At 40.0% G+C, this 23,484-nt stretch overlaps 1 protein-coding gene across 1 annotated transcript in view; it reads right to left on the reverse strand.

The window, feature by feature from the left end:
- Positions 1 to 314: 314 nt before the first annotated feature.
- The window catches only part of LOC129751691 (ero1-like protein), a 38,264-nt gene continuing 15,094 nt past the window's right edge, over positions 315 to 23,484 (reverse strand). The window contains exons 2-6 of the mRNA XM_055747354.1: positions 8,980 to 9,231; positions 8,482 to 8,753; positions 1,132 to 1,705; positions 921 to 1,072; positions 315 to 859 (exon numbers count right to left, since the gene is read on the reverse strand). Coding sequence (XP_055603329.1) covers positions 808 to 859; positions 921 to 1,072; positions 1,132 to 1,705; positions 8,482 to 8,753; positions 8,980 to 9,231 — 1,302 coding nt within the window. The 3' untranslated portion in view covers positions 315 to 807. The remainder of the gene's footprint in view (positions 860 to 920; positions 1,073 to 1,131; positions 1,706 to 8,481; positions 8,754 to 8,979; positions 9,232 to 23,484) is intronic.

The raw sequence follows: 23,484 nt of genomic DNA on the forward strand, positions 1-23,484 counted from the left end.
AACTAAGTATATTCTGAAAACTTATATTCTTGAAAACCATCTGGCTTCAGGTGTGATAGAATCATTTTTAAGGTTCAGGGATAACCGGTTACCCAAATACTAAGACTACGGAAGAGTCTTCGAAGCCATTCAACATCTGAACTGAACACACTGTCTATTTCAAGGAGTCGCTGCTATAAGAAGAATCTCTGATGTTTGTAAATTTTATTAATGATAGTTTCTTTAAATACGTTCTCTGATTAGTACCTGATTGATAGCACGGGTTAAACATTAAATTTTGATATTATCCTTATACAAAAAGATATAACACAAAGTTCAAGGTCCTTTTTAAAAAATAAACAATTTTATTTACAAAATTATAAATATCAGTGTCTTTCTTAATTACATACACAACTATAATTTTTGACTAATACCTCTAATAACAACACTTACACACATTCATCATTTTAGATAAATTCAGCCTGGATTATTGGTTTCCTTAGGAAAAAAACGAAACCCTGAATATTCCTATAAATATATGGGAATGCTCCGGCATCCGTATTTGTTTGTGTATGAATGGGTTTATGTCCTTGTGGTGACCGATGGAATAAAATCTGAAGAATACTTCAGCAACTGGGTTGTTAATTGAGCCATTTTCCTTCTTTTTCTTGCAATGTAATAATATGATTGTTCGTTCCTGCCATGACTTCGTTTTGGCGATCTGGTAGTGCGTTATTTTTTAGCACCATTATCACTGTTTAAGGTTCACTGCCGATTGACAAACTAGTATGGTTTTTATTTTGCTAATTGATATATTCTCTACCACATTCACTGCATCCGTTGTCTGAAAGATTCGAGCTCGTGTATACTTGTAGATAGTCTGCAAGAGAAGATTTTTAGATTTAATAAGCATGATCTATGTAAAATTCTAAGTAACAAACCTTCCAAATGCATTGAATAATGCTACTATTTCCGATCTCTTCAATTTGAACTGTGGCTTTTCTGGTTTTATTCTAGTAGTTAAACTCGAACTGGAATCGTCTTCAAACTTTCCAGAGAACAGAATTTTGAGCGCAGTGCCCATTCCTTGAACCTGAAGTAGGATTTTTTTCAATCAATACATGGGTTAATTTTATCATTTATAATACAAACCTGTAGTTTTCCCCATAGCCGGCATTTATCGCACCCCACGCAATCCATAATTTTGGAAATGTTCATGAACTTTTCTCGGAACTCATTTTTCACCTTTATGGATGTGGTACCTCCGCTAAACATCACGGATTCGTTGAAATGCGAAGGGAAGCTCTCGATAACGTTGAGCAGATCTTTAACGGCAACTTTAACCTCGCGATCTTCTTTCTCCCGTCCAGTAAAGTATTCTTCGTTCCTCAGATAAGGGGCCACCTTAGCCAGAGCTCTCAATTCTACAAGGTACGCAAAGTATAAGTTCCGAAGCCAATGTTGGCCCTCGTTGTCGGTCGTTTGTGGACTGAACCGACGCTCGAATTCATCCATATTGACTCCCCAAACTCCGGTGGGCGAAACGAAACCGATCGAATTTTTCTCCGACAAGAGGTAGTTGGCACACAGATGGATGTTGATGCTTGAATGCAAACCGGAAACCATCCGGTAGAAGACGCGATGTTCCAGACATACTTCGTTCTTGGTCATATCTCGGTAGGGAATCATAGCCGAGTAAGGATTTCTTCGGCGGGATGAGTGAGATCTATAAAAAAAATATGAGCAATCAATATTACAAACTCTACACTCATGCTTCCATGATATCTATATCTGAATTAGATGGATGCCTACGGAATCCTTTACGGGAATCGCCAAAACTGATTGACTGTAATTATGCAAAGTGGCGATTGCCTATGCAACAAGAAAGTTTCATTGGTTCGGTAATTCTTTAATAAACTTTCGAAAGAATATCGAATAACTGATTATTATTACCGGAAAACCAGTAATTTTAACCAAACATACTGTGAAGTAAAGCTTAGTTTTTTTTAGAAATGGGGCACTTTCTTTTGCTTATAGCTCATTTACAACACCCAAAATTAAGCCTCTTTGCCAATCGCGTGTAATCGATTACACCTTATCAATAGGCCAAATCGTCAGTTGTAAACTAGTCAAGCTGTAGCTCTATAATTCAGTTGACTACATCGAATTGAATTCGCTGCTAGATTGTACGGCAGAAAACGCTCATCGTGCCCCGATTGATAGTACTCTGTTCACCCCGAGTCAACAAATTTAAATAAAAACGCGTTTTAAAATTGATTCAGGGTTGCTAGCGATTTTTCGTTTTGAAATTCCAAAGTCTTCCCCGGTTTTTCTGCGGTTTTTTCCCGGTTACAAATGATGATTTTCCCATTTTTTAATATAAAATCATGGTGAACAAAAATTTCAATGTAAAGGGCCTCAAATTTCTAGCAATTGTATTCCAACTTGTTAACCGGTTAGAAATCATGGCGTCTTTTAACACATAGTCCTTTCGTATCAAATTGACAGGTTTTCTTGATTTTTTCTAACGAATTTAAAGAAATTAGCGCCTTCGGTTGATTTGCTCCATAATTTCAACAATTTTGTAAAAATAAGTTCGGGGCAATTGATCTCAGCCACTGTGCAATATTCTAGAATATTTATAGAGTTCTAGGAAAAAATTGTGTAGTTGGTATAGAAATATGTAAAAAAATAAATCGAAACATAATATCAAATCAGCTTGTCATTTTGAATGAGGATTTGTCTTGAACTTGAAATCATCAGATTGCAGGGAAATATTTAGTTATTTCCTGAATGCAGTTTTATTTTTTGTACAAATCCAAAGACATGTTTTTAGAAAAAAAATGTTATTTTTTTAAATACAAAACTATAGTTATATAGCTATATATGAAGAACTTTAGTAGTGCTTTAGTTATTTGAAATAAAGATTCGTAAAAAATATAAAACCGTGCATAAGACAGGGTTGAACTTTAATCGTTTCAATGTAAAATATTATTTTGTATCAGAGTAAAGATGTTAGATTTCGACAGGAGCTTGTTTTAGATACAGATTTATAATGCTTCGTTCTTCAGGCCAATTCAAACGAAATAGGGGATATAAGGGCATAATGGCCACCTTAAGGAAAACGCTTATTTAACACTAAACTTACCGACACCTTGTATATACCTATTCATACCGCGAGCGGTCAAATGACGGCTTACACTGTTTTCGCCTAAACTCTCTTATTTCTTAATCGCTTTCTACAAAATTTATAGTTTTGAAAAGCCTATAATGTGACTCAAATATGGGGGTTTTTCAGCCAATTTTCAGCTACAATCAATTACTTTAAAGTTATTTAAAGTTAAAAAAAAATTTATGAAAACACATGTTTTTACCATCTAAATCTAAATTTGGCATGGGAAGGTATTTGAATACGAGAAATGTCTCTACCCTCTGTTCTTCCTGTGGGGAAATTGTAAGGAGAGAGGATGCTCCCATTCAATTTTTTTATATTACTCAAAAACTTATCCAGCAAATGGAACCAAATTTAGCTCGAGAGAGTATGTAAGTACGAGGAATGTTTCTATAAATATTTAGTACTACTGCCTCCTTCAAGTGGGGTGATTTGAAGGAGAGAAGGAGGCTCCGTTACAATTTTTCGCATAACTCGGGAACTAATCGAAGGAATAGAAACAAATTTTATATGGGAGAACATATGGAATCGATAAATGGTAATATGCTTATTCGAGACTTTTTTCTCCTTCAATTGGGTATAAAGTTAGGGAAGAGGGGAGCTCACATAAAATTGTTTTGCATAAAACCTAGAACAAACAAATGGAGAGAATTAAAAACCATCTTTTTTCCAGTGATTACATAAGAAATTGGGAGGGGTCAAATACAATTTTCTTGGTATAGAAGGAATCAAGCAAAAAAATCAAATTTGACCTGGGAAGGAATTGAGTACAAGATATGTTTCTATGTAATTTATCAGACACTTCTGCCTTGCAGTGTGGAGAGGTGAGGGACGGAGGGGATTCCATATAAATGTTAAAGTATCGCTTAAAACTTATCAACCAATATAACGCAATTTGATATGACAGTTTTTTAAAACGAAAAAATTAGATCCCTACCTACTTCCAGCTTTTGCGGATAGGAAGGGGATAGGGGGGCTTCATATAAGTTTTTTTTTTTGCATAAACCGAGCACTTATGATACATACAAAAAAAATTTTAACTAATTTTCTTAAAATTTCATTTATTTTTGGATGGTGTTGCAACGCACACCGGGTCAGCTAGTGATAAATATAATTAACTAGATCCATTTCACAGTAAGTATTTTATTAAGTTTTATACACAAGTCAGATTAGATGTTATGAGGTGATTCAATTTTTTGGAAGACCCCTTCCACTTTCAAAAAGATTCGAATGTTTTGATACAATTTATTGTATTGAAAAACTACTTCCAATGTGAATAAGGAGACTCAAGCACATTACATCAGCTATAATCTGATAAAATTTCAAAACATTTTGATATGTTAAAGGGCGAACACGAAATTATTGCGACACATTCAACAGGGCATAATTTTTTTAACCATTGGGTAAAAATCAACCAAATTTTGCCCACTTTCTCATTGATGTGTATTGTTTACATGCTGTCTAATACCGTATTTGTTTATGCCGAGTGTTGCACAAGTGTTGCACTGGTGCACCAGTAGGTGCCGTCAAACTGTTTGTTTATTCGGACGGTGTTGCACTGGTTTTGACCTGGTGGAGTTCTGCTTACGGACGGTGGCCCACCCATAATTTTGCCAGTGTTGCGAGAGAGCGTGTGAGTGAGTGAGGTAGCAATACACTGGCGACGATTTGTTTTTGTTTTTGTCGGGTACGGTGGAACACTGATCGAGGGGAGAAAACAAATACGGTATAAAGAGGCTACATACAAAGAGGCACAATCTGATCCTTTCCAAAATGTTAAGCGTGCCACCATGCTGTGGAGCTGCCTTTAAGATTGCTTGGTTTTGCTCGATTGGAAAGACACTGACAGCAAATCGAAAATTCCAATCGTGACATTTCGTCTCTTCGTTTACTATACACGGTAATTTTAGATTATTCAGAGACTGCATAATTTCGGTTCATGGATCGCACCATGTATGAAGATGAAAACAACTGAGTTGAAATCCATCAAAATTCTGGGTTGTTTTCATCTAGCCAGTTTAAAAACCCGGACTTAGCAAAGACGCGCACTTTTTCGAGCAAAATCGATTAAAACTACTCAGAGCAATTTGAAAACACAAAGGAAAAACATTTTGCAATACGAAAGACATAAAAAAGAGGAAGTGATCAACGGGTTTTTTCAGGTAAAAGTCTTGGTTATTGCAATGTTAGATAGTTTTAACAATTGCCCTTGTTTTTAACAGCAATATCCCTCCAATTTGAACTGGTAACAAGTGTCAAGGTGCCTGAAAGTTCGACTCGGGTCGGAATTTCTGAACCGCATCCGTCAGCTGAACATCAACACAAAAAAGGTTTGTCAGTTACTGTCTCAGGAACAAGTGCAAAACTTCACAAAAATTAACCCCCGGGAGCTGTTGCTCAACGGCTTCGTAGGCCTGAAATGTACCAGCTCTGCGGGAACAGCTGCCCGAAAAACGGAGAGCAGAAGAACGTTTGCTTTCTTCGGTGCATCAATATGGATCAACATTGTCGGCTTCAGATCAACTGGAAATGCTGTATTGTAACACTCGCCCGCCCGCTTGAGGATTTAATTCAAAAAATTACGCTAGACGATTCCGTCGGTCCAGCGCAAAATTAATGCATCGCTTCAATAATTCAACAGTCCTCATCTTTTGACAGCAAAACAAACAAGCATATGCCAGGAAATTAAAACAAAGACATTCACGCATTTGTTTCATTAGACTAAATTGAATCCGACATTTCTATTTATTTCTTTTAAAAATATAACCCCTTTCCAAACCGTGTTCAAATTTTGAAAATTCTGAGTTGTTTTGGCTCAGACCGTTCAGATGCTCCTTAAAAATGCCTGATTGAAAACAACTCAAAATTCGCGAAAACCCCTATTATTCATTTCTGAGTTGTGCCGTTCTAATCAAAATGTGAGTTTCCCCAGTTTTGGCGAATTTTGAATTGTTTTCCTTCAAATTTGAATCAGGGAGAATTAGAGTGTAGGCTCGTTAATGCTGTCAAACTAGAAGTCGTGTTTTTCGATTCAACGAAAATGGAGGTGAACCAACGCACACGCTCGATGTTGTTTAACCATTAATGGTTCTTAAATAACCATTTTACCATTTACCATTAACCATTTTAATAGTTCTCGAGCATGAACCGAAAAACGGTTGAAAAAATTAAGTTTTTTTCATCGTCATTTTGAAATAAGTTTCAATGGCGCAAGCCGAAGACATTCCGAGTTTCTTTTTTTCATACAAGAATATTAATGAAGTTAATTTGTGCTTATGAATCGGGAACGCGTAGATTTTAAAAGGTAATTAACTAATCTTAAATTTGGTTCCTTCAAAAATCCCAACCAAATAAAACAAAATTTAAATTTCAGTGCACCGAATCCGCTCCGGTTCCAATGGCATCAAGCTCAGATGGAGGAATTACTACCGGAACAAGCTCACCTTCTAATCCCGATCAAAAGGATCGAGACGATCAAAGAAAGCCTCTGTTGGTACAGAAGAAGCTACTGACTGTTGCTACTATGGATGTGGTTGAAGCCGGTCTGATTGCCTGGGGAACATTACCCACCGGCTGGTCTGGAATGGCAGTCGATATATACACTCAGAAATAAATAAAATATCAAACAATTAATTTTTAGGTATTTTCACGTTTTTCCCTCTTTACGCACAAGGATATTTCTCATGGTGTAATTACTGGGATATTTCTCACTGAGAAATATTTCTGCGATTAAAATTTATGCATTGAGAAATGGGAGGATTGTTATGGAAGCGACATCTGGTGATCAGAAAAAAAAGTTTGAGCCGGGACGTAAAGGCAAACGCTTAAAGCAGAAATAATCAGAAAAAGCAAACGAAAATCGTTTGATTTTTGTATAAGTTCTAAGGTCAATGTGCATTATTGACCATAGCATACAAAACAAATGCACTTTCCCTTTAATAATTCTTTGCTGCTATAGATTCCAACCTTTTTAAAGATGATTTACAAATTCGAAAAGAATGGAATCCGCATGCAGTCAAGTAGAGCGGCATTTTGCAACTGAAGAATCAAGCACGTGCTCATACCCGTTTAGTTGGGACTCAAACGCACAAATCACAAACCGTTTGTTTGAACAAAATAATATTTCGGTTATTAAATTTTATGTATTGGATCATTACACGCCAAGAAATTATTCGGGTGCATAAATTTAAATTATTGGAATTGTTATTTTTCAATATTTCTGGATATTAATGTCAGTCAAATGTCAGAGTAATTCAAACATAATATTTTTAATATTTCTTAATTTCTGAGTGTAGAGTCTGAGCGCCAGCTGCTTCAGCAAAGGAATTGGTAATTCTTTTTCTGACGTTTTTTAGTATTTCCTTTAATATATTTGATTTCATTTCAGCCATTCGGAATTCTTACGTTAGAAAGATTCCGGAATTGGAAAAATAAGCAGCGTGCTAGAGCAATTGGTATGGATATTCAGCTAGGGCTATGGCCTATAATGATGAACAAATGTCACTAAGAGAATTCTACATCCGTCCACTTCCGGTACTGCCCTGATTCGTCGGTAGATTCCTATTCCGGTGACAATCGACTTCATAGCAGCGAACAGGTGATCTCATATATTAGAACATACAGTCAAAATTATGTTAAAACCATGTTCGCATAAAATCAGAATTTATATCTGGTGAAAATATATATTCCAGGATTCTAGAATATCGTGTTTTTTAATCTCAGATGCAGGAAACGAAAAAAAACTGAAAAACTGGTACCGGATGACACTGTAAAGACTTTGATGGAAGACATCGAGCGAAAATGCGTTCAATTTTACACTCAAGCCTCCATCGACTAATTTCTTTTGATTCTTTTGATTTTTGAAGTAAATGTATAAAACTACCCTGAAGTTTTGGTTCGATTCTAAACTTTATAAGAAAATTGGCATGACATTTTCGGTGTCGCAATAATTTCGTGTTCGCCCTTTATTTAATGATCCGCGTTGAAAATTGACCAAGTTATGAGCATTTGAAAAAGGTAAAAATAAATAAATTAAAAAGCTTTATCTTCAACTGAAAATAAAAAAAAAAATGTTGTAAAACCCCTGGTGAAAACACGTAGGATAAACAAAAAAAATGGAATCGGGGTATGGAATCCGAAGTCTAAATCTAAGATTTAAATTGAAGTTTGAATAACAATCCTTAATTCCGAGTTTTCAAATATTGAATTTCAAAACGGAATCCACGATTTTTCCTTGTTAAACTTGGATCCTTTTTTTTAAGAAAATGTTCGACTTTCCGTTGGTTTTTTTGTTTTCTCAATCCATCAAAAGGGTTTCATAATATACTTACTGGAAGCAATTCTCCAAATAAATGCTACTCCATATCCTCCGGGCCGACTCGCCCCGATATCCGGTGTAGCGTTCCGGATTCAGCAACAAATCCACATACTCGGCACCCGGCTCGTGATCGTCCAGAATGCAGAAATTATCCTGCGCTTCGTCATAATCGGCCCATTTCTTCAGTTCGCTGTGCACCTTATCGCTAATGCTCGTGTTCAGGTAACCGAGCTCTGCATTCAAATCTTCGTCACAGTTAGTCAACGTTTGCACCTCTTTGATGTACTTGAAGGGGAAAAAAATGATGAAGAAATAATTAAACCTTAAGGCATAGGTACGTGATACAAGGCATGGATGCAGTTTTGAGCAGGTGTGATAATGTGACGCACTTTGTTGCATCATTAGTTCAAACACTTCACTCCAAAGTAAAGTGTTCTCAGTAGTACAAACACTAATGATTTAATGAAACAACAAATGACTAATTAATTATTATCAATCGAGTACCACCCACCTTATGATAGGAAGAAGTGTCCCCTTTCAGGCCGGGCGGGATGTCGGCCTCCTCGCAGTGCTGTACGTGACAGAATCGCATTGCGCACTTGCTGTCGTCGACCCAGAACGGGCATTCTTTGGCCAGATTGACTTTGTAGTATCGGAAAAAGTCTTTGACGAGCAGACTCCGCAACCGGGGGAAGATTTTGACATTGTTGTAATAGTCGACGGTGTCCACGTTGCAGCTGCAATCGTCGATCGTTCCCTGGAGCTGCAAGATGAGAAGTTAATGATAGCAGAATGTAACATCACAAAGAACATTTTCCTACTTCAATCAAAGAAACAAAAAAATAAATGTCTATCTTTTTTGTTATTCCTTGTGATAAAAATTAAATCAAAATACAAACAAAAACACGCTCTAGATAAAAAATCAGCATTGAATACAATCTGGAAAGCGAATTTAGAAACAGGAATAAGTTTATGTTTATCTGTACAAAACACGTGAAGATTGTTTGAATGAGTTGAGCTTAAATCGCACTTTGAACGTTATTAAATAATAACTATGTTAATTGTTCACATCCCGTGGGCGTGATTGAGTGCTCATTTATATCACTTTGATATAAATGGGTATACCTTGACGTATAACAACATTAAATATAGAATAGTGAGAGTATCACAATTCAGCGTTGTTATAGGCATAAACGGATCACTTCCGACCATGAGTGAAACGGAACCCCTAGATGCCGGTCTCACGGCTTTTAACTAAAGCTCAATACATGGTCAATCTGGTCCGATCAGAAATGATTGTTTGACCTTTTATTGTTATTTTAATGTTCTTTTCTATTTTTCAGATCATTCGGAGGTGAAGTTTTTTTTTCTCTTCAGATATATTCAAATAGTTGGAAAGTTAGAAAGGAGTAGGTTAACATATTCAAATACCATTTTCCTTCCCAATGCTGTGTAGTGGATGTGTATTTGCGGTTTATGAATTACGATGGCTTATTCTTAAATCTAGTTTTTTCAATCACTGGGGGCTAATTGGATGGAAATGATATTTTGTGGTTTAAGGTGTGTGAAACGGATCTGTCTCCTGAGTTGTTTTGATAGTATTATAGTTCAAAGCAAATCTCATTCAAAAGTAGGCATTCAACTATGTGAGGCAGCAGGTAGGGTAGGGCGATGCTCAAACGGTAAGATAGGCTCTTATATCCATATTTTGGTAAATTCGCATGATTTTGTGATGTTGTGATAGGAATAAGGTAGCTTACTTCAACTATTAATTTGAGCTAGAATTTTTATTAGTTTGAAATAGGCTTGTTTCAAAAAGCAAAACAGGCTATCACATCCATATTTTGGTAAAATAGTATGGTTCTATGATATGACAGGAATAATGTAGCTTACTTCTACTATTAATTTGAGCTCGGTTTATTATAAGTTTGAGCTAGGCTTCTTCTTAGATATTGATAGATGATATGAACTAAAATTCTTTTTTTTCTCATTTCTTTTTTTTCTGTTTTCTTTTCATGTATCGTGGCATGTACTACCGACAAATCATTTGGTCCAATGATGACGTTGAGCGAACCTTCAAGCCATCCCCTAACATCATGGGACCCAGACGTTGGCTTTCGCATGTCATGGTTGTCAGCCCAAGGATCTAACCAAAAATCAACTGCTGAATATGGTGCCCTGTAAGTTGGTGAGATCCTTCCTTTTTATTTTTAATATTTTCAAGGCACCAATAAACCGTAGTATGTAGATGCTTGACAGCTTGGGGAGTAAGTAGAGGCCAGTCTCGAACCCACCCTTGTCCTTCCTCCAACTGGTATCGGGAGGGGTTGGTTTATTATCTTGAACTGCATTCTGTCCATATCCAGCCGTGGATATAATGAAGTGCATGATGGTCTAACCAACGTCTCATGATCGCTTACTATTCTACGCTGCCTACTCTAAACGTTAAAATCTTCTTCTCCAAAAACTATCTCTAATTTTCATTTCCAGCGTCAGCTCCCCGAGCTATTTAAACGCCAAAAAAAAAAAAAAACTATGTTAATTGTTCATATCTGATCTTATTAATTTCTCGAAATTCGTGACAAACACGGCGGTCACTGATAATTGTAGAAATCGCTCTTAGTGATAGTAAGCACTAGAATTCTGGAACTATTTGTCATTAAAGTTGCCTGCCTAATGCAATAAGCATATCAAATGCGTATAGGTTTAAATCAGCATTTCAAATGCTTTTAATGCATACAGCATCAAAGGAAAAAAACTTTTCACAATAATTTAGCATAATATGAACATTAGACTGCCTTAAATTTGTATGGGAAGTTCAAAACCTTTGAAATGTTATGCGCTGCAGGCTAAAATTGATGCTAGTCCTAGTACAAGATCTCATGCCAAATTTGGGCAAGATCGAATCACGGGAAGGGGTCGCTCAACGAGCCTGAAGTTTGTATGGGATTTTGAGACATTTTGTTCGGGAAAAACATGCAAAACCAGTTTTTCATCAATAACTTTGGATCCCGTCGGCCGGGTTTTCTTAAAACCTAATTTATGAAAAATATTTCATCCGAAGACTGCATTTCGATTAGAGTTAAGATACAAAAGTTATTAGGCTTCAAACTTTTTTTAAGGATGGTATTCATCACTGTTAATGAGTCGGGGCGGTTAAACATATTGACGCCTCATTAACAGTAATGAATACCACCGTAAAAAAGTTAGCCCAGTTTTGAAGCTAAATAACTTTTTTCATCTTAACTCTAATCGAAATTCATCTTCAAAATGATTCAATATGTTGGAAACACTAGAAGGGGTATTCCGAATGTTGAAACTGAAGCGGATATTTAAAATTCTTAAATGTATTTGTAAATTAAGGTCATTTACTTTGAACAGCATTCGTTAAAAGTGGAATGACAAACATAAATTTATACTGCTGAAATACTGCAGATATATCAATGAAACTTGATAAAACAAACAAACAGATACACGTATTAAATCAATTTTTTTAGCCACCACTCTGACGCATTTGAAAATAAGCTTTGCATTTACACTTGGCCCAATATACGGGACAAATGTTAACTTAGAAATTTGTTTTTGCTAACATTTTTGAATATTTGACTTTCAAAGAGTAAATAAAAAACGCGGAGAAATTATTTAATAATGCAACTGATATTTTTTGCTTTAATAAATTTATGAAAAATAAAATAAATTTGCATTGTATAAAATCGATAATTTTCATACCATGATAAGTGTTGTTTGAGAAAACTTCAAGCTATAATGTCTCATGTCCACGATTTGGGCATATGGCGAAACATTTTTTCAACATAATTTTGGCGCAAAAATGATAGATATTCAAACTGCTTCGAAGGGCGAGGATGGTGAAAAAAGCTGCTTGGAAATGGTTATTAAAAATCCTTTTCATCGTTTTTTTTAATTCCGATAGCTTATTTTTTTAACTCCAAAAAATACATCATCTAAAGCTAATCAGAGGCTGGAAGTGCTCATAATACAGAATTTTAGGAATATACTCAAAAAAACTGTTCCGATTCACGCTATTGATCGGTTTTCAAAATTCTATTTCCATAAAGTACAATGTGCAATAAATTCCAATATGCCTTTTTCTTTCAATTAGAAATTTATGTAAAATTGAGCCAGGTAAATCAGCCTACCTTCTTCAAGCAGTGGGGGACAAAATTGGAAAAGATGAGGGAGCTCCCATGTAAGTTTAAGATAAAGAGCTTTTCAGAGGGTTGTTTTTGCGTACGGATATTGGGCATAACTCAAAAATAGATGTGATCAATGTTTTTATGGAAGTTCGTTACTTCGTTACGCTTTGGGAAAAAAGGTGAAAATGATGAGCCATAATGAGGTTTGATTTAAAAAAATGCTTAGATAAACTTAATTAAAATAAATTTTTACAAATCTTATATATAAAAATGGAGGCATTTTCTTTGTAACAACATCACGTATGAATGGTCGGTCGGAATGAAGTGAAATTTAGTATCCGAGGGTTTTTTGGGTCAGAGATGGTTTGTATAATAGTTTCAAGAATCTCACTTTTTATGAAAGGTGGGTCCCCATACAAAGTTATCTCTTCTTCACATTCTTCTTATATATAAAAATGGAGGCGTTTTCTTTGTAACAACATCACGTATGAATGGTCGGTCGGAATGAAGTGAAATTTTGTATCCGAGGGTTTTATGGGTCAGAGATGGTTTGTATAATAGTTTCAAGGATCTCACTTTTTATGGAAGGTGGTGCTAATACAAATTCAACTTTATTTGTTACGATTTCCATAAGAATCTTTTCGCGAGCAGGATGCAGTTAAAGACGTGTAGATGAAATTAAACATTTATTTCGATTTATACTTTAGAAGGTAAAACGAAGTTTACCGGGTCAGCTAGTTACATATATTTTTGCAAGGTGTAGAAATGCACACCGGGTCAGCTAGTATAGCCATAAAAAGTAGCTTGCCCAATATACCCTAATCGAGGTTGACCGTCAAATAACAGGTTCATTTGACACAAATGACACCGGATCCAGAAAACCCGAGAAAAAAGAGCGGGAATCTGGAGGCTTATACAGTGAGGGGCAAAATAAAGTGTCCAAATAATTTTTTTTCAATTTCTTTTATTTTTCTGGTTAAAATTCAACGAAAACACATCGTAATCATTTTTAAAATATTGTTTATTATGTTCTTTCCAATTTTTGTTAATGTTGCGCTGGAAAAAAAAGAAAGTTTTTCTGATAGATAAAAAACAGTTAATATTCCATAAAAAAACAGGGGCAAAATAAAGTGTCCAGATCAGAACAGCTTCAATTTGATTCAAACTAAAGGCAAACAAGAACGATTTAATAATGGGTATGGCCTCCTTCAGCCTTCAACACCTCCTGCAAGCGCTTCGGCACACTTTCAGCAAGGTTGTGCAGGTGTTGTGGGTCGAGTTCTTCCCACGCATGCTCCAGGGCATCAAAATAAGTACTTTTATTTGTCACACCAGTCTTATCAATCAGAGCATCGAGGATGGCCCACAGATTTTCGATGGGGTTCAGATCAGAACTTTGTGGGGGTCATTCAAGGGGTTTGATGCGACAGAAATGGAAAAATAGCATCGTCAGATTGGCCGTATGCTACGGATCGTTATCCTGCTGTAAAACGAAGCGCTCTTCGAGGCCCGTCTTGATGAGGGATACCTCGAGATTTTTTTCGAAAGATATTGCAATATGACTCAGCTGTCATGATTCCATCAATTTTTACCAAATTGCCCACCCCACCCCAAGAAAAGCACCCCCACACCATCACGTTACTTCCTCCGTTGCTCCGTGCTCGATATCAATCGAAAACGCTTACTGAAGAAGATAGTAAGTTTCTATCGAAAAACCGGTATCTGAACTTTTCATTTACCGTGGTTGAATTAAAAGGAATCTTTCGATTGCTTTGATTCAGTGGAAAACATTGTTGTGGGCCGACGAATCCAAATTCGAGCTATTCAACCGGGAGAAGCGGGATCATATGTGGCGCAAGTCGGGTGAGGAGCTCCAAGATCGCCATATCAAAGGAACAGTCAAGCACGGAGGAGGTAACGTGATGGTGTGGGGGTGCTTTTCTTGGGGTGGGGTGGGCAATTTCGTAAAAATTGACGGAATCATGACAGCTCAGTCATATTGCAATATCTTTCGAAAAAAACCTCGAGGTATCCCTCAACAAGACGGGCCTCGAAGAGCGCTTCGTTTTACAGCAGGATAACGATCCGTAGCATACGGCCAATCTGACGAAGTTATTTTTCCATTTCTGCCGCATCAAACCCCTTGAATGGCCCCCACAAAGTTCTGATCTGAGCCCCATCGAAAATCTGTGGGCCATCCTCGATGCTCTGATTGATAAGACTGGTGTGACAAATAAAAGTACTTATTTTGATGCCCTGGAGCATGCGTGGGAAGAACTCGACCCACAACACCTGCACAACCTTGCTGAAAGTGTGCCGAAGCGCTTGCAGGAGGTGTTGAAGGCTGAAGGAGGCCATACCCATTATTAAATCGTTCTTGTTTGCCTTTAGTTTGAATCAAATTGAAGCTGTTCTGATCTGGACACTTTATTTTGCCCCTGTTTTTTTATGGAATATTAACTGTTTTTTATCTATCAGAAAAACTTTCTTTTTTTTCCAGCGCAACATTAACAAAAATTGGAAAGAACATAATAAACAATATTTTAAAAATGATTACGATGTGTTTTCGTTGAATTTTAACCAGAAAAATAAAAGAAATTGAAAAAAAATTATTTGGACACTTTATTTTGCCCCTCACTGTACGTGAACGACGGCGGATGTCTCGTTTACTTATATCGGGATACGGAAACAGTGAATAACTACAAAAAAAAAAACCTCACAAAAAGTAGTTTTTCGGAGTTTTGGTGGAGAGTTTCCGGCTATGAGAGCCGTTGTTTAGGGATAAACTGTGTGTGCAATCCAAGTTGTGCTATCTGTAAATTTGTGGCACATTATTGCGTGAGGTACAGCTTTTACACTTCGTTACCTTGTGTAAGCTGTTAGTACCCGGTTTTATCCCCATCCGTCTGGGAAAGCGTGACGTTGTTTCCACACGATTTGCCCGGTTTCTCGTATCCCGGTCCCAGACTTGTAAACCATCGACATTTTCTCTGACAGTCGCACAGCCTGCTTTTATCAGTATCATTGTTCATGCCATCAAACGAATGCGACCGAAAACTTGCCGAACAGTCGACTACCATCAAACGAAACGACATTCATTCTTCTTTGTGTGATTGTCGAACGAAATTTCGTGTCTTGGTACACGAGAGGGATAATTTGATGGTCAAACGACCATTATTCCCGACAGTTTACGACATCGCCTATTTCTTTCACGCAGCAGAACTTAAGCGGGCCACAGACTACACAACATTTGTACAAATGCGATGAAATTCGATGAAATTTTGTCGCTGTGAGCACGATTTGCATAGTGTATGGCACTGCTTGAATGAGCGCCCAAACGGTTGGAGTAAAATCGGTCGGGATCGAAATATTTTGTACAAAACATTCTCCCAGCCGGGGTGGAGATGGTTTTTTTTGTTGCTGTTGCTGTTTTCGCCAGCAATCATTTGTGTTCGCGTGAAATATGTTTGTATAGTGTGTGGGCGAGCATAGATCAAACAGTCGACGCGGAATCATGGAATTTGTACAGGCCAATTTGTGTAGTCTATGGCCCGCTTTACAGACTCAATAAGCAAATGCAATCTTTTCTATTCACTCCCTCCTGTTGAAAAAAAAAATTCGCCACTCTGCAGCGCCGGGTGATGTTTGGAATGTGGAATGATTATCTCGATTATCTACGCAAGAGGGATGAAAGTCAAACGACTAACCACAACAAAGATCAAAATTTCATTTGACATTTTTTTGCTCTCCGATCAAACGATTTCCACGATTGTCACGAACGATGTGTGGTGTTTGTCTCCGGAAAAATTCAAACGATGGTGACCACTTACAAGCCTGATCCCGACCGCACGGCTTTGCCCCTAAACTTAAAACACCCGGTTAGGCCGGAATACACCAGGCGACGTCTCCATTGTTGTGGTTCGACTACCAGCTTTGTAGACAGCGATTAGTCGTTTCCGTCCTCCCTGAGAACGTGCGCCGACCCTGAGAACGTAAGTATTTGAGTTGAGCTGGCAAGAAGTAGATGACCAAGTCATTACCTTTCACAATGAACTTCAGTGTTGGACGCTATCTCAAAAACCACTTGATAGATTGTCACCAAATTTTGTACACGTACACATTACATTACAAGGTAACTTCACTGAAAATTTCATCAATTTTCATGTACGCATTAAAAAATTATTCACATAACAAAGTGTTGCATTTTTTTAGAATACACTCCTTTTAAGCGGTCGTTAATTGCAATATTTCTGAATTAATAGCCCATACATGAGATTCAAATAATTTCAACAGTTTGAGTAAATTATCCCGGTTATTATATTATAAGATACTACACCGGGGCTAGTGCTAACTCGGGATAAGTGCGAACGTCCAACTTTTCTCTGTTACCAATAATTTAAAAAATATTTCTTCTTCTATAAATTGTGGTTTGGGCCCAAATAAAAAATCTGACATAGATAAACTAAATTTTCTTTAAATTTCCATTATAAACACTGAACTGTTTGTTTTCATACTATTTCAAGTACGTACTAGGCCTAAAAAGTGAGTATTTGTTGAGTATTTTGGCTACAAAAAAGGGCTTTTCCATCCGCTTTTTTGTTAAAAGGTGAGTGTTTGGGACTGATATTCAAGTGAAAGCAGACATTTTTTTTTTGACAAATTTTCAACACACCCTAAAAATGGTCAAAATAATAGTTTATCTTGTCAAATCATACTGTGGGGCAAATGCAAATGACACTACCGGAGTTCGTGCAAACGCACCATTTAGCCATGTGACATCGACATTTTCGAAATTTTATCTCCAAAATGGTTTAGCATTATGTGAGGAAGGCGAGGAGGGGTATCAAGAGTGTTGTTTTTGTTGTGACTTTAAACTGAAAGTTCATTTCATTTCTTAGCTATTCAAGAGTGCTGTTTCTGAAGCGTATATTCAAAAATCTTGAATGCCTTCGAATGACTGGCGAACGGAAGGCACTGTTCAGCTCGAGACCCCATACACCAAACCTTCGGGTAGTGGTCATATCACGTCTTATCTTACAACTCAGATTCTCAACCTCCCGTGGTGCTGGTTGGAATGCGAGCAACCTTAGCGGAGATCGGGTACCCAACCTCGGTGGTCTACGAACCCGTGACTAACAAAAACATAAGCAAAGAACAACAAACATCGGATGGAAATCAACAAAGACCCACGCGACGAAATGGGACTAGCGATTGGAAACTTGGAACATAGAACTGCCGATATCTAAATTTCGTAGGCAGTACCCGCGTGCTCTCCAACGAGGCGAAGAGCCGCAAATTCGACATCGTAGCGATGCAGGAGGTATGCTGGAAGGGCTTCACGGTACGAACGTTCCAAGATGGCCATACCATCTACCAGAGCTGCGGCAACACACACGAGCTTGGAACAGATTTATAGTGATGGGGAAGATGAAGAAGCGCGTAATCGGGTGGTGGCTGATCGACCCACGGATGTACCGGTTGTACAGCCATCACCTCGGAAGTGCCGGTTACGACGAAGACGAATTCTACGCGCAGCTGGAGCGTGAATACGAGCGAGCGCGAATAGGACTGTTGGGATACTATCAAGACAGCCATCAACAGCGCTGCGGAGAACGTCATCGGGCATGTGGAACGAACACGACGGAACGACTGGTTCGACAAGGAGTGTAGGAGGATGATGGACGAAGAAAACGTCGCGCCGGTGGCAGTAGTGCAAAGAGGCACCCATCGGAACGTGGAAAACACCGACAGCGGAAGAGGCAGCGAGTCCGAATTTTCCAGGAGAAAAAGTGCCACCTGGAGGAGGAAGAGCTCGAGAAGCTGAAACAGCTGCATCGTTCCTTGGTATCAGTGCTGAGTTGCTGTGAGAGGTCGTTACGTGTATCGGGAAGTCGCGAAACTGATTTGCGGGGGACCACAATTGTTCGCATGAGTGTTGATCGGTCTGCGATTAGCGGATATGATTGGCACACGACGAGCAGAGAAGAGAGCCTTGTGTCGGAAACATGTGGTGCCCAGACCTCAAGTCTTATGAGGAGAGGTCGGGCATCAAATTGAATCTCAAAGAGTTGAGACGGAAGGAAAAGGTGTGGATTTCTAGATACTGTCGGAAGTAGCAGGCGTGTTGTTCCATTTAAATAATTATAATCGATCAAAGCAATCGTTTACTAGATTTAAAATAGTATAAAAGTAAGAGAGAAATAAAATTCATTCATTCTTTGTTAAACTTCAAATCAGAGTAGTTGTTCTTTCTACGGCCAATACTAATAGGTTATGGGCCCAGCAAGTTTAGAAGAATGGCCACCACAGGAGGAAGCAACACCGGTCCGGTCCAAAATTTATCGAGCCTACCATCCATCGAGCGTTTGGCTGGGCGAAGCAACTGGGCCACGTGGAGGTTTGCGGTTGAAACGTTCCTGGAGTTGGAAGAACTCTGGGAGGTGGTGAAGCCCGAACCAGATGCTGACGGTGTCCGACCAGTGGTGAATCCGGCGAAGGATCGTAAGGCGCGTGCAAAAATCATCCTTCTGCTAGAACCCGAAAATTACGTCCACGTTAAGGAAGCGAGGACAGCTCAAGAAGTCTGGGCGAAACTGGAGGCAGCTTTCGAGGACAACGGTCTGGCGCGGCGAGTAGGGCTCCTGAGAAAATTAATTACCACGAGTCTCGAAAATTCCGTTACCATGGAAACCTACGTCAACGTAATTGTGTCCACAGCTCATCAACTCAGGGGAGTTGGTTTCGACATTACCGAGGAGTGGATAGGAACGCTTTTACTAGCCGGTTTACCCGAAAAATTCCGACCCATGATAATGGCACTCGAGAATTCAGGGACTCCGATAACTGGCGACAGTATTAAAACCAAGCTTCTGCAAGAAATTCACTCCCCCTCCGAGAAGACGGCGTTCGTTGGTAGGAAAAATTTTCCCCAGAAATCGAAGCAAGCGCAGGCTGATTTAAAACCAGAGCAGCAGTCCAGCAGCAGACCGAAGTGCAAATTTTGCAACAAGTACGGTCACGTCGCGAGGGAATGTCGTGCAAAGAAAAGTTCCGCATTCTGTACATTGCTGTCCACCAACGACGGAGTGAACGACAACAGCTGGTATTTTGACTCTGGTGCGTCAGAACATTTCACCAAGGATCAGCAAGTGTTAAGTGACGTGCGACCAGCCAGCGGAGTGGTGAAGGCAGCCGACAACGCCAACATGAACATCGTATCGACCGGAACAGTGAAGCTAGCAGCAAAATGTACACCGGATTGTCCCCCAATATCCGTACATCACGTGAGATTCATCCCAGGAATGTCGAGCAATTTGCTATCCGTCAGTCAAATTGTGAGACGCGGCCACGTGGTTCTGTTTCAAAACGAAGGCGTCAAAGTCATCGATCCAGAGGGAGTTACCATAGCAACCGGCGAGCACGATGTCCAAAGTGGTTTGTTCAAATTTTCTGAGCGAAAAAAAATGGCAACCGTTGCAGTTTCCTCAACTAAACCAGAACGTAAACCAGAAAACGTGGCACAGAAGGATGGGCCATCTCAACATAAGCAGTCTGAAGCAACTGAAAAGTGGTCTTGCATCCGGAATCCATTTCACGGATGAAGAAGCTGAATCGTGCGAAGTTTGCTGTATGGGTAAGCAACAGCGATTACCTTTTCCGAAGAAGGGGAGTCGTGCCAATGAGGTCCTGGAAATTGTGCACTCCTATATTTGCGGGCCGATGGAGGTGCCATCCATCGGCGGACATCGGTACTACAATCTTTTACCGACGACAAGACGAGGCGTGCGGTGATCTATTTCCTGGAGAAGAAAACCGATTCCGAGGTGCTGAGGGCATTCAACGATTACTGCAACCAAGCTGAACGTCAAACTGGTCGGAAAATAAAGGTAATTCGCACTGATAACGGAAAAGAGTATATCAACAGGTTGTTCCAAGGGCGATTGAGAGAGCTCGGCATAAGGCATCAGACGACAGCAAGTTACACCCCAGAACAGAATGGGCTGGCGGAGAGACTCAACCGCACAATCGTCGAGAAGGCCAGATGTCTCTTGTTTGAGGCAAACCTACCGAAGCAGTTCTGGGCTGAGGCAGTTGGGGCAGCGACGTACCTATCGAATCGTTCGCCAACCAAGGGGCAAACAGTAACACCCGAGGAAGCATGGAGTGGACGAAAGCCAAATTTGTCCCACGTTCGTGTTTTTGGTTCGAAAGTGATGGCGCACGTGCCCAAGCAGCGAAGGCAAAAATGGGATCCGAAAGCGTTTGAAGCAGTTCTCGTCGGATTCGAAACGGAAACCAAGGCATACCGTTTGTACAATCCGATGACAAACGACGTGTTCAAGTGTCGAGATGTGACGATAATTAGCGAGCCGGAGTACTCAAATCAGCAGCCAATGGTACCTGCAAGAAGCCATCAACCGAAAGTCAGAACGTTCGTCAGTCTGGATTTCCAAGACAGCTTACCGATACCTGATGCAGGAGACAGTGTGGTTGAGGCCACACACAATCCCGTGGTCGAGCTGGAGAACGAATCTGAGTCAGGCGTGTCTCAGTATTTTTCGGAGGTGGATGAAATTAGCAGCAGCGATTTGTCTGATGAAGCAGTTGGTGACGTGACCATCACGGCGCTCCCCCAGCAACAAAACTCATATCCACCTTTGTCACAGGTGTCGAGGCGCAGCGGAAGGGAGCGCGCTATTCCAGGCAAGTACCATGACTTTGTGTTACCGAACAATGGCTTTCCGCATCACAATTTTTCAGTACCACCCGCTCCCAATGATGGTCCAAGTAGCAGCCGTCAAGGTCTAAAGGTTAGCACCGGCCGTGCGAAACCGAAAACATCGAGCGATCCGCGAACCCCAGCGGAGGCATTGCGTGGCAGCGATGCTCATCTCTGGCGTAAGGCGATGGACGAAGAGTTTCAAGCTTTACTCGACAACCAGACGTGGGACCTTGTCGAGTTACCCCCTGGCAAAAGGGCAATTGGTTCGAAGTGGCTGTTCAAGACCAAGGAGGACGAAAAAGGCAACATTGTGCGGCACAAAGCGAGAATAGTTGCACAGGGCTTCACGCAAAAGTTCGGTGTTGACTACGACGAGGTGTTCGCGCCGGTAGCGAAACAGGTGACATTTCGCACACTTTTGACTGTGGCCAGCCGCTGCGGTTTCCAAGTTCGTCACGTCGATGTGAAGACAGCGTACCTGAACGGGCATCTGGAAGAAACCATCTACATGCGCCAACCGGAAGGTTATCACAGCGGAGACGAACGTTCCGTATGCCGTTTAAGGAGGAGCTTATATGGCCTGAAGCAATCCGCACGTGTCTGGAACCAGAAGGTCAACGAAGTCTTCAAGGCGATGGGGTTCAAGCCGTCCAAGTCCGATCCGTGCCTGTACATGCGGAATGGTAATCGAAAGTTCATCCTAGTGTACGTTGATGATATGATTATCGTCACCCCAACCGAAAAGGAATTCCAAACCATCTTCAAATTACTTCAAAGTAATTTCGTCGTCGTGGATCTTGGCGAAGTTCGGCAATTCCTTGGGATCGAGGTAACGAAAACTGAAACCGGATACAGACTGAACCAGGAAGTATACATCCGGAAACTCACGAACCGTTTCGGTTTGGAAAGCGCCAAGCCGTCCAAAGTGCCCCTGGATGTCGGCTATCTACAGCAGAAGGAGGAGCAGGACAAACTGGAGAACAATCAACAGTATTTAAGTTTGATCGGTGGTCTACTGTACATCGCCGTTCATACTCGTCCTGACATAGCGGTAAGCGTTTCAATCTTGGCCCAGAAATCAAGTTGTCCCACTCAGCAAGACTGGACTGAAGCAAAGCGAGTCTTGCGTTACTTGTTCGCAACAAAGGGTCATCATCTTCAGCTCGGAGGTCCGAAGGCTGATCTCAAGATGTTCGTCGACGCCGACTGGGCTGGAGATTGCCGTGACAGGAAGTCGAATTCTGGCTTTCTGATTCTCTTCGGTGGAGGTGCAGTTGCATGGGGCTCACGGAAACAAACCTGCGTTTCCTTGAGTTCAACAGAAGCTGAATTCATCGCGTTGGCTTAAGGATACCAAGAACTCATCTGGTTGCAGCGACTTGTACGGGAAATTGGCGAGGCTACTGAGGATCCAACCACCGTATACGAGGACAACCAGAGTACCATCAAGATGGTTGAAAGTGATCGCCTTGAGAGGAGAACCAAGCACATCGAAACGCGATTTTTCTTCGTTCGAGATCTGCAAGAAAAGAAGCTGATCAATTTGGAATATTGTCCTACCGAAAACATGCTTGCTGATATCCTGACCAAACCATTGCAACGAGTTCGTCTGGAGAAGCTGCGTGGAGAGATCGGAATTAAATCGGATCAACTCGAGGAGGAGTGTCGGAAGTAGCAGGCGTGTTGTTCCATTTAAATAATTATAATCGATCAAAGCAATCGTTTACTAGATTTAAAATAGTATAAAAGTAAGAGAGTGTAGTGTGTTTTCCGTTAAGAGATTGGTTTACTGGCAGCCCGGTGGGGCAAGCTGTCAGTTTGTGCGTTTCGTATGATTGCGTTCCGTCAAAAATGAATGTCTGTGTGTGTGAGTGAGAAAAGAGGCCTTTTGTGTGAGAAACAAGAACGAACAAGTCAATTGTAATCCAACCGTCGAATAAAACAGTTTAACTTTTAACCGCGTGCGTATTTTTTCTCCATCCCATCCCGACTCTACAACATCAGAAGTGGGATTCGTTCGGTGCTGCAGCCGCCATAATGTTCGCGCGTTTAAAGCAAATGCAAATAATTAATTTGCGTCGGGAGCTAGCTGAAAATGAATTCTTAGCTACCCGGCCAGCCGAATTCCAAGACATACAAT

This window comes from Uranotaenia lowii, chromosome 3 (genome assembly GCF_029784155.1).
Source record: "Uranotaenia lowii strain MFRU-FL chromosome 3, ASM2978415v1, whole genome shotgun sequence".
In the NCBI taxonomy this organism is placed as follows: Eukaryota; Metazoa; Arthropoda; class Insecta; order Diptera; family Culicidae; genus Uranotaenia; species Uranotaenia lowii.